The sequence below is a fragment of the Heptranchias perlo genome, chromosome 11, assembly GCF_035084215.1.
Source record: "Heptranchias perlo isolate sHepPer1 chromosome 11, sHepPer1.hap1, whole genome shotgun sequence".
NCBI lineage: Eukaryota > Metazoa > Chordata > Chondrichthyes > Hexanchiformes > Hexanchidae > Heptranchias > Heptranchias perlo.
The window spans coordinates 69,259,505-69,271,652 of NC_090335.1; the positions used below are offsets into that span (position 1 = coordinate 69,259,505).

The 12,148-nt window shown below is 47.6% G+C and overlaps 1 protein-coding gene across 1 annotated transcript in view; it reads left to right on the forward strand.

Moving 5' to 3' along the window:
- Window positions 1-12,148, forward strand: part of LOC137326862 (uncharacterized) — a 66,829-nt gene that overhangs the window by 17,191 nt on the left and 37,490 nt on the right. Inside the window, exons 8-11 of the mRNA XM_067992244.1 lie at window positions 604-754; window positions 5,361-5,580; window positions 9,306-9,443; window positions 9,536-9,673. Of these exons, the coding sequence (XP_067848345.1) occupies window positions 604-754; window positions 5,361-5,580; window positions 9,306-9,443; window positions 9,536-9,673 (647 nt within the window). The remainder of the gene's footprint in view (window positions 1-603; window positions 755-5,360; window positions 5,581-9,305; window positions 9,444-9,535; window positions 9,674-12,148) is intronic.

Genomic DNA, 12,148 nt, shown 5'->3' on the forward strand with positions numbered 1-12,148 from the left:
GTAAGGTGCCAGAATGTCCAAGCCACAGTAACCCTGATATGAACTCGGGCATGATTGTGGCGGCTGGAAGGGGGGAGGGGGATCGCTGCACGCTCGCATGACAGTCCCAGCGTAGGTCCTGGGCCATTTAACCTCCAGGGCCTCATCTGCATGTTGAATGTAGGACTCCTGCCCCAACCCGGTGGAAATCACAAGGTGGTTGGTGGGTGGCACCTGGATCTCAGGTGACAGGAGGCCACGGCCGAGGACCCGAGTTAGCAGTCCCCGGCATTAAGGTGATTGGGAGGGCATCGTGGTAAAGGGTGAGTGGTGGAGCAGGGGAAGCCCCAGGTTTTCTTGTGGGGCTCCTGCTCCACATGGCCCATAAAGAAAGCCAAAAAATTAAAAGTACTTATCTTTCCACTTCCCCACTTTCCACCGCTTCCCAAAACCCGGCAGTTAAAATGGCGGTGGGAGGGGGCACGGTGAGAACAGAGCGGTAAGTACTTCACCGTTGTTTTAACTCCCCACACGCATTCTTCTCATTGGGAGCGGGAGGTTAATATCGGGACTAATGTCTCTATTTCCATTTCAAACTAGAACTGCGTCAAATTTACGATTCAGGTTTTACTCAAGAAGTAACATTATTTTACTTTCCAAAGTTGCCACGGTGGTGGAAGTGTCGACAAGAATTACAAATGTGGAATTCACATCGGATTTTGAAGATAAAAACAGCCAGAAATACAAGGACTTTGTAAAGAATTTCACAGCCGAAGTAAGTCATTCTTGCATGTGGAGGGAAAAGAGTCAGGGGACAAATTGGAGAGAAAAAAAATAGACCGTACCATGAGTATGTTTTTGCAAATAAGGTTACATGAAAAGCTACGTTTTCTCCTTGTGAGATTTCAAAGTACCTTGTACTCACTGTAGATGGCGAGTGTTTGAATACTGACCAACTGTGCTCACAGACCATCGTTCTCCTCTACCTGATGCCTTTTTAAATATCTGTTTGGAAAACAATCAATATACAGTGATAGCAATGGTTAAATCATGGGCATTCTGGAAGATCTTAACTTTCCCACCATAACCTACCCACAGAGCACATTTTGTTCAATTAAAATGGGAAATTGAAAGAAAGGAAAATTGACACAACTAGACATAATTATATAAGGAATGTGAATGATTAGATATTACAGTACTTGGCTAGTAAATATCTATTCAAATGCTAATGCATCTTTATTTATACTTAACAGAAAAGATTCCCTCCCAGTTGCTGACTATTGTACAGTATGAACAATGCATGTGTTAACATGTATGCCATTCCTCTGTTTATTTAAAATGATGTGGAGATGCCGGTGATGGACTGGGGTTGACAATTGTAAACAATTTTACAACACCAAGTTATAGTCCAGCAATTTTATTTTAAATTCACAAGCTTTCGGAGACTTTACCTGAGGAAGGAGGAAGCCTCCGAAAGCTTGTGAATTTAAAATAAAATTGCTGGACTATAACTTGGTGTTGTAAAATTGTTTACAATATTTAAAATGAATCATGGAAATGCTGACTCATTTACTGGAGCTTTCTGCTGTAATCTCATTTCCTTGCTCTTCCTTCTAATGAATTAGTACCTTTGTTATTATCGAAGAATTTCATATGAAAGTATTTTGTATGTGACCAATACTGTGCAGCATGATTTCAGCTGAGGGGATTCATTCAACCCCCAACGACTAAAAGTTCTTACGTGAATAATCACCTTGAGCATGCACTTGTCAAATGGGGTCCAGCCATCAAATGGTTACCATCATTGTTGCGTGCTGATATCCTGAACCTAGGGAAGAAAAATATTTCCGTTTATGTTGCACATTATCACAACTCTCAAATACTTCACACACAATAAATTACAGTAACTCTTATTTTACAATTGTAAACAATTTTACAACACCAAGTTCTAGTCCAACGATTTTATTTGAAATCTACAAGCTTTCGTAGGCTTCCTCCTTCCTCAGGTAAATGTCAGGAACTCCTCGAAGCCTATGCATTTATAAATGACAGAACAATACATGGTGATTACAGACAGCCTTTGCAACTGCCCGTTGCCAAGGCAATCACCGTGCTCAGACAGAGAGGTGTAACCTACAGAACCCCCGAATATACATTCAACAAAAAAAAACAAACAGGGAAAAAAAAACAGAGAGAGAGGCAGAAACATCCGGAAGGCAGAGAAAGCCAGCTTTTGTTCGCTGGTGGGCTTTCGAGTAGCGTGACATGAACCCAAGATCCCGGTTGAGGCCGTCCTCATGGGTGCGGAACTTGGCGATCAATTTCTGCTCGACGATTTTGCGTTGTCGTGTGTCTCGAAGGCCGCCTTGGAGTACGCTTACCCGAAGGTCGGTGGCTGAATGTCCCTGACTGCTGAAGTGTTCCCCGACTGTGAGGGAACCCTCCTGTCTGGCGATTGTTGCGCGGTGTCCGTTCATCCGTTGTCGCAGTGTCTGCATGGTCTCGCCAACGTACCATGCTCTGGGGCATCCTTTCCTGCAACGTATGAGGTAGACAACGTTGGCCGAGTCACAGGAGTATGAACCATGCACCTGGTGGGTGGTGTCCTCTCGTGTGATGGTGGTATCTATATCGATGATCTGGCATGTCTTGCAGAGGTTACCGTGGCAGGGTTGTGTGGTGTCGTGGACGCTGTTCTCCTGAAAGCTGGGTAATTTGCTGCGAACGATAGTCTGTTTGAGGTTGGGTGGCTGTTTAAAGGCGAGTAGTGGAGGTGTGGGGATGGCCATAGCGAGGTGTTCGTCGTCATTGATGACATGTTGAAGGCTGCGGAGAACATGGCGTAGTTTCTCCGCTCCGGGCAAGTACTGGACGACGAAGGGTACTCTGGTTGCGTCCCGTGTTAGTCTTCTGAGGAGGTCTATGCGATTTTTCGCTGTGGCCCGTCGGAACTGTCGATTGATGAGTCGAGCGTCATATCCCGTTCTTACCAGGGCGTCTTTCAGAGTCTGTAGGTGTCCATCGCGTTCCTCCTCGTCTGAGCAGACCCTGTGTATTCGCAGGGCCTGTCCATAGGGGATGGCCTCTTTGACGTGGTTAGGGTGGAAGCTGGAAAAGTGGAGCATCGTGAGGTTGTCCGTGGGCTTGCGGTAGAGTGAGGTGCTGAGGTGCCCGTCTTTGATGGAGGTTCGTGTGTCCAAGAAAGAAACTGATTCTGAGGAGTAGTCCATGGTGAGCTTGATGGTGGGATGGAACTTGTTGATGTTATCGTGTAGTCTCTTTAGTGATTCTTCGCCGTGGGTCCATAGAAAGAAAATGTCGTCGATGTATCTGGTGTATAGCGTTGGTTGGAGGTCCTGTGCAGTGAAGAAGTCCTGCTCGAACTTGTGCATGAAAATGTTGGCGTATTGGGGTGCAAATTTGGTCCCCATGGCTGTTCCGTGTGTTTGGGTAAAGAACTGGTTATCGAAGGTGAAGACATTGTGATCCAGGATAAAGCGGATGAGTTGTAGGATGGCGTCTGGAGATTGGCTGTTGTTGGTGTTGAGTATTGATGCTGTCGCAGCGATGCCGTCATCGTGGGGGATACTGGTGTAGAGTGCCGAGACGTCCATCGTGGTGAGAAGTGTTCCTGGTTCAACTGGTCCGTGGGTACTGAGTTTTTGTAGGAAGTCTGTAGTGTCGCGACAGAAGCTGGGGGTTCCCTGTACGATGGGTTTCAGGATGCCCTCGATGTATCCAGAGAGGTTCTCACACAGGGTTCCGTTGCCTGATACGATAGGACGTCCGGGTGTGTTGGCTTTGTGTATCTTTGGGAGGCAGTAAAAGTCTCCCACGCGGGGAGTACGTGGGATGAGAGTGCGTAGGATGCTTTGAAGGTCTGGATCGAAGGTCTTGATCAGTTTGTTGAGCTGGTGGGTGTGCTCTTTGGTCGGATCTGCGGGTAACCGTCTGTAGTGTTCCTGGTTGTCCAGTTGTCGGTATGCTTCTTTGCAATAGTCCGTTCTGTTCTGTATGACGATGGCTCCTCCTTTGTCCGCTGGTTTGATGACGATGTTGCGGTTGGTCTTGAGAGCGTTGATGGCGTTGCGTTGTGCTCGGGTGACATTCTGGACTGTCTTCTGAGTGCGCCTGATGAATCTGGCATTGACGCATTTCCTGACAGCTTGGGCATACATGTCAAGCTGAGGGCAGCGACCCTCCGGAGGAGTCCAGTTTGACTCTTTTCTCTTCGGTTGCTGTACCGCGGATCCCTCTGTCTGCTGTTCCGGATCATTGATTGTCTCATTGGGTTCGCTGTTGAAATCTTGGGGTTTATATTGCAATCTTGGGGTTTATATTTTATAGGCAAGCACAGCATCAGCCACTTTGCACATAGTGAGATCAAGCAACAGATTTAATCCAGTGAAGCAGCACTGAGACGAATAATCATTTAATCTGGTCTTGTTCTTTGGCTATGAAAAGCAAGACTAGTGCCACTTGATCGCAGCTGACTATTAGGAGAGCGAGCCCCCTCCTCACCCCATATCCACAGATGGCCTTTGATTAAGGTTAGATGTGGGTAACCTTGTCTTATTGAAATGTGTAATATGAAGACCATTTTAGCGATGCTCATATTCTGTGGGGAAAAAAATTAAACAAATCTCTGAAGTGGATTTCTGTTTCTTTCCTTTCATTTGGAAATAGGACTTACAGCAGATGTCCGGGATTTAATCAGGCGTGGGAAAGCTATTTTTTCTACTTGATATTTCAAAGTACCTTGTACTCACTGTTGATGGCGAGTGTTTGAATACTGACCAACTGTCCTCACAGACCATCGTTCTCCTCTACCCGATTCCTTTTTAAATTTCTGTTTGGAAAACAATCAATATACAGTGATAGCAATGGTTAAATCTTGGGCATTCTGGAAGATCTTAACTTTCCCACCATAACCTACCCACAGAGCACATTTTGTTCACTTAAAATGGAAAATTGAAAGAAAGGAAAATAGACAGAACTAGGTATAATTATATAAGGAAAATGAATGATTAGATATTACAGTACTCGGCTATGAATTACAGTATCTCTTATAGGCAAACACAGCAACAGCCACGTTGCACATAGCGAGATCAAGCAACAGACTTAATCCAGGGAAGCAGCATTTAAACGAATAACAAGAGGCAAGACTAGTTGCCATTGAATCCCAGCTGGCTATTAAGAGAGCTAGCCCCCTTCTCACCCCCCACCCCGGATATCCACAGATAGCCTTTGATTAAGGTTAGATGTGGGTAACCTTGCCTTATTGAAATGTGTAATATGAAGAGCATTTTAGCGATGCTCATGTTCTGTGGGTAAAAAATTAAACAAATCTCAGAAGTGGATTTCTGTTTCTTTCGTTTCAGCTGGAAAAAGGACTTACAGCAGATGTCCGGGATTTAATCAGGCGTGGGAAAATGAGAATCATTGTCACATCTATTGAACAAGGTAGCCTGATTGTAAAGTTTGGTGTGACGACATCAACAAACGTGAATGTCACTGTATCTGATATCAAAGAAACACTGACGGAATCTTTAAACAACACGCAACAGTTCGCTGTAGACCTTCAAAACACAACCATTTCAGGTACGGTAGCATAGTGGTTATGTTACTGGGCTAGTAATCCAGAGGCCTGGACTAAAATCCAGAGTTATGAATTCAAATCCCGCCACGGCAGCTGGCGAATTTAAATTCAATTAATTAATTAAATTCAATTAATTAAATAAAAATCTGGAATTAAAATACTAGTATCAGTAATAATGGCCATGAAACTACCGGATTGTCGTAAAAACCCATCTGGTTCACTAATGTCCTTTAGGGAAGGAAACCTGCCGTCCTTACCCGGTCTGGCCTATATGTGACTCCAGACCCACAGCAATGTGGTTGATTCTTAATTGCCCTCTGAAATGGCCTAGCAAGCCACTCAGTTGTAAAATCTCGCGACGAAAAGTCATAATAAGAATAAAACCGGACGGACCACCCGGCATCGGACCACGAGGCACCGGACACGACAACGGCAAAACACCAAGCCCAGTCGACCCTGCAAGGTCCTCCTTACTAACATCTGGGGACTTGTGCCAAAATTGGGAGAGCTGTCCCACAGACCAGTCAAGCAACAGCCTGACATAGCCATACTCACTGAATCATACCTTTCAGCCAACGTCCCAGACTCTTCCATCACCATCCCTGGGTATGTCCTGTCCCACCGGCAGGACAGACCCACCAGAGGTGGCGGTACAGTGATATACAGTCAGGAGGGAGTGGCCCTGAGAGTCCTCAACATTGACTCTGGACCCCATGAAATCTCATGGCATCAGGTCAAACATGGGCAAGGAAACCTCCTGCTGATTACCACCTACCGTCCTCCCTCAGCTGATGAATCAGTCCTCCTCCATGTTGAGCACCACTTGGAGGAAGCACTGAGGGTAGCAAGGGCAGAAAATGTACTCTGGGTGGGGGACTTCAATGTCCATCACCAAGAGTGGCTCGGTAGCACCACGACTGACCGAGCTGGCCGAGTCCTGAAGGACATAGCTGCTAGACTGGGCCTGTGGCAGGTGGTGAGCGAACCAACACGAGGGGAAAAACTTACTTGACCTCGTCCTCACCAATCTACCTGTCGCAAATGCATCTGTCCATGACAGTATTGGTAGGAGTGACCACCACACAGTCCTCGTGGAGATGAAGTCCCGTCTTCGCACTGAGGACACCATCCAACGTGTTGTGTGGCACTACCACCGTGCTAAATGGGAGAGATTCAGAACAGATCTAGCAGCTCAAAACTGGGCTTCCATGAGGCGCTGTGGGCCATCAGCAGCAGCAGAATTGTATTCCAGCACAATCTGTAACCTCATGGCCCGGCATATTCCTCACTCCACCATTACCAACAAGCCAGGGGATCAACCCTGGTTCAATGAGGAGTGCAGAAGAGCATGCCAGGAGCAGCACCAGGCGTACCTAAAAATGAGGTGCCAACCTGGTGAAGCTTCAACTCAGAACTACATGCATGCTAAACAGCGGAAGCAACATGCTATAGACAGAGCTAAGCGATTCCACAACCAACGGATCAGATCAAAGCTCTGCAGTCCTGCCACATCCAGTCGTGAATGGTGGTGGACAATTAAACAACTAACGGGAGGAGGAGGCTCTGCAAACATCCCCATTCTCAATGGTGGCGGAGTCCAGCACGTGAGTGCAAAAGACAAGGCTGAAGCGTTTGCAACCATCTTCAGCCAGAAGTGCCGGGTGGATGATCCATCTCAGCCTCCTCCCGATATCCCCACCATCACGGAAGCCAGTCTTCGGCCAATTCGATTCACTCCACGTGATATCAAGAAACGGCTGAGTGCACTGGATACAGCAAAGGCTATGGGCCCCGACAACATCCCAGCTGTAGTGCTGAAGACTTGTGCTCCAGAACTAGCTGCGCCTCTAGCCAAGCTGTTCCAGTACAGCTACAACACTGGCATCTACCCGACAATGTGGAAAATTGCCCAGGTATGTCCTGTCCACAAAAAGCAGGACAAATCCAATCCGGCCAATTACCGCCCCATCAGTCTACTCTCAATCATCAGCAAAGTGATGGAAGGTGTCATCGACAGTGCTATCAAGCGGCACTTACTCACCAATAACCTGCTCACCGATGCTCAGTTTGGGTTCCGCCAGGACCACTCGGCTCCAGACCTCATTACAGCCTTAGTCTAAACATGGACAAAAGAGCTGAATTCCAGAGGTGAGGTGAGAGTGACTGCCCTTGACATCAAGGCAGCATTTGACCGAGTGTGGCACCAAGGAGCCCGAGTAAATTGAAGTCCATGGGAATCAGGGGGAAAACTCTCCAGTGGCTGGAGTCATACCAAGCACAAAGGAAGATGGTAGTGGTTGTTGGAGGCCAATCATCTCAGCCCCACGGCATTGCTGCAGGAGTTCCTCAGGGCAGTGTCCTAGGCCCAACCATCTTCAGCTGCTTCATCAATGACCTTCCCTCCATCATAAGGTCAGAAATGGGGATGTTCGCTGATGACTGCACAGTGTTCAGTTCCATTCACAACCCCTCAGATAATGAAGCAGTCCGAGCCCGCATGCAGCAAGACCTGGACAACATCCAGGCTTGGGCTCATAAGTGGCAAGTAACATTCGTGCCAGATAAGTGCCAGGCAATGACCATCTCCAACAAGAGAGAGTCTCACCACCTCCCCTTGACATTCAACGGCATTACCATCGCCGAATCCCCCACCATCAACATCCTGGGGGTCACCATTGACCAGAAACTGAACTGGACCAGCCATATAAATACTGTGGCTACGAGAGCAGGTCAGAGGCTGGGTATTCTGCAGCGAGTGACTCACCTCCTGACTCCCCAAAGCCTTTCCACCATCTACAAGGCACAAGTCAGGAGTGTGATGGAATACTCTCCACTTGCCTGGATGAGTGCAGCTCCAACAACACTCAAGAAGCTCGACACCATCCAAGATAAAGCAGCCCGCTTGATTGGGACCCCATCCACCACCCTAAACATTCACTCCCTTCACCACTGGCGCACTGTGGCTGCAGTGCGCACCATCCACAGGATGCACTGCAGCAACTCGCCAAGGCTTCTTCGACAGCACCTCCTAAACCCGCGACCTCTACCACCTAGAAGGACAAGAGCAGCAGGCGCATGGGAACAACACCACCTGCACGTTCCTCTCCAAGTCACACACCATCCCGACTTGGAAATATATCGCCGTTCCTTCATTGTCGCTGGGTCAAAATCCTGGAACTCCCTTCCTAACAGCACTGTGGGAGAACCGTCACCACACGGACTGCAGCGGTTCAAGAAGGCTGCTCACCACCACCTTCTCGAGGTCAATTAGGGATGGGCAATAAATGCTGGCCTCGCCAGCGACGCCCACATCCCGTGAACGAATAAAAAAAAAGAATTGAGAAAGGCCAAAGATTATCCTGCAGGTGCCACTAAAGATTAAAAAGAACAGAAGGGAGACAAGGCTGAATCATGACGTGGATTAGTGATTCCAAACTTGGGTTTTAAAAGAAGAGTTTAGGAATAAAGGAAGACTGGGGAATGGAAGGAGTTCCAAAGCCCAGAGGTAAGAGAATAGTGTTCTGACTCACTGCACTATCCAATTCCTGTCACATGGGCCATCTGCCCATGCTGTTCACGGACCATTCTGTATTAATAGTTTCCAACCATTGGGAGATGACATTTACATTGGAGTAGAGTAAGGAAAGAGGAGTCTTCAAATACTTCTAAACTGGTGAAATTCAAATTGAATCAATTTTCTAACACCGATCTGCGCTTATCATTACAGACAGAGACAGCTGCCAACCAGGGCTGAATGACTGTTCAGGTAATGGAACGTGTATAAGATTAAATGCAACTTACACCTGTCAGTGTAATGCTGGGTTCACAGACACAAGCCCCAATACACCTGGAAGAACATGTGAAGGTAGGACATTGTCTGAGGTTAACACGACTTGAGTCATTGGGTTAAAGTAACTTTAGCTCCAACAGATTGTTTTTATCTAATTCTTGTTTCAGATGTTGACGAGTGTCAGACTGGGAACAACACATGCGCTGATTTTGCTGCCTGCAGAAATAGCCCAGGGAATTATTCATGTGGATGTTTCCAAGGAATTTTAGATACCAATCCAGCAAATCCAGGAACACAGTGCAGAGGTAAAGTCTGAACTGTTTTAACGAGGATGTTGGGGACAGTAAGGGATATTGAAAGTGTACAGGCTTGAAATGATTATTGGTGATATTAATACTAGAGTGTTTGATATGTTTTTTTTTTATTCGTTCATGGGATGTGGGCGTCGCTGGCAAGGCCAGCATTTATTGCCCATCCCTAATTGCCCTCGAGAAGGTGGTGGTGAGCCGCCTTCTAGAACCGCTGCAGTCCGTGTGGTGATGGTTCTCCCACAGTGCTGTTCGGAAGGGAGTTCTAGGATTTTGACCCAGCGACAATGAAGGAACGGTGATATATTTCCAAGTCGGGATGGTGTGTGACTTGGAGGGGAACGTGCTGGTGGTGTTGTTCCCATGCGCCTGCTGCTCTTGTCCTTCTAGCTGGTAGAGGTAGCGAGTTTGGGAGTTGCTGCAGTGCATCCTGTGGATGGTGCACACTGCAGCCACAGTGCGCCGGTGGTGAAGGGAGTGAATGTTTAGGGTGGTGGATGGGATGCCAATCAAGCGGGCTGCTTTATCTTGGATGGTGTCGAGCTTCTTGAGTGTTGTTGGAGCTGCGCTCATCCAGGCAAGTGGAGAGTATTCCATCACACTCCTGACTTGTGCCTTGTAGATGGTGGAAAGGCTTTGGGGAGTCAGGAGGTGAGTCACTCGCCGCAGAATACCCAGCCTCTGACCTGCTCTCGTAGCCACAGTATTTATATGGCTGGTCCAGTTCAGTTTCTGGTCAATGGTGACCCCCAGGATGTTGATGGTGGGGGATTCGGCGATGGTAATGCCGTTGAATGTCAAGGGGAGGTGGTTAGACTCTCTCTTGTTGGAGATGGTCATTGCCTGGCACTTATGTGGCGCGAATGTTACTTGCCACTTATGAGCCCGAGCCTGGATGTTGTCCAGGTCTTGCTGCATGCAGGCTCGGACTGCTTCATTATCTGAGGGGTTGCGAATGGAACTGAACACTGTGCAGTCATCAGTGAACATCCCCATTTCTGACCTTATGATGGAGGGAAGGTCATTGATGAAGCAGCTGAAGATGGTTGGGCCTAGGACACTGTCTGACATTCCTCTCCCCACTATTTTAACAGAGGCATTGCCCATTCGAAATAATGGATTAACGACTTGGTTAAACTAACAGAGGAATGTCACAGAATCATTGGCCCCGATATTTACAGGGAGGTGGGGAGGGAGCAGGGGCGTGTGTCAGCGGCCAAGAAACCCGGAAATACCGGGGAGGTGGAGGTCCTGCAGAATTTAACGGTGCAGAATTTAATGACAGAACCTCATTAGAAATTATTTACTCAATTTCCTGCCTGGCAGTCGGCCAATTGGAGGGGCAGGCCGGCTACCGGGCGGGATAGCCTGCTGTCGAAGGCAGAAGCCGGGACCAAATGCGATGGTCCCCGGCAATCGAGAAATTCGGCGGATTGGGGTTGGGGTGATTCGCAGCCTCGCAGCGAGGAGGAAGGGAGACAGAGATCGTGACGGGGAGAGATAGAGATTGCAGGGGGAGAGATAGAGATGACAGGGAAATGGAAGAGAGAGATCGCGGGGGGAAGAGATACAGATAGAAGGGGTAGAGGTAGAGGTCGCGGAGGAGAGATCACGGAGGGCCCAAATATCACGAGAGGGTTGGCAGATCGCGGCAGTGGGTCTTAAGACCTGCCGCGGTAAAACTGGATAGGGTCACGTTTGCGACGTGTTGGAGTCGGGTTTCACAATTTTAACAATTTAAAGCCCCAAGAACCTCTCCCACCCATTGTCTGGGATTAAAATTCCCCATAGTATCTTGCACAGAATGAGGCCATTCGGCCCATCGTGCCTGTGCCGGCTCTCTGAAAGAGCTATCCAATTAGTCCCACTGGCCTGCTCATTCCACGTAGTCCTGCAAATTTTTCCTTTTCAAGTATATATTCCAATCCATTTTGAAAGTTACTATTGAATTTGCTTCCATCTCTCTTTCAGGCAGAGAATTTCAGGTCATAACAATTTGAGCTGAGGCCTAACCAGTGATTTAGAAAGGTTTAGCATATCTTCCTTGCTTTTGTACTCCATGCCTCTATTTTTTTTTATTCGTTCATGGGATGTGGGCGTCGCTGGCGAGGCCGGCATTTATTGCCCATCCCAGCCAAGGATCGGTTATGCTTTTTCAACAGCCTTTTCAATTCGTCCTGCAAGCTTCAAATATTTGTGTATGTGAACAGCCAGATCTATCAGTTCCTGCCACACCCTTTAAAATTGTACCATCTGTATCCTTTGGTTACTGACCCACCCACCACTGGAAACAATTTCTCCTTATTTACTCTATCAAAACCCCTCATAATTTTGGACACCTATATTAAATCTCCCCTTAACTTTCTCTGCTCTAAGGAGAACAATCCCAGCATCCCTAGTCTCTCCACATAACTGAGGTCCTGCATCCCTGGTATCATTCTGGTGAATCTCTTCTGCACCCTCTCCAAGACC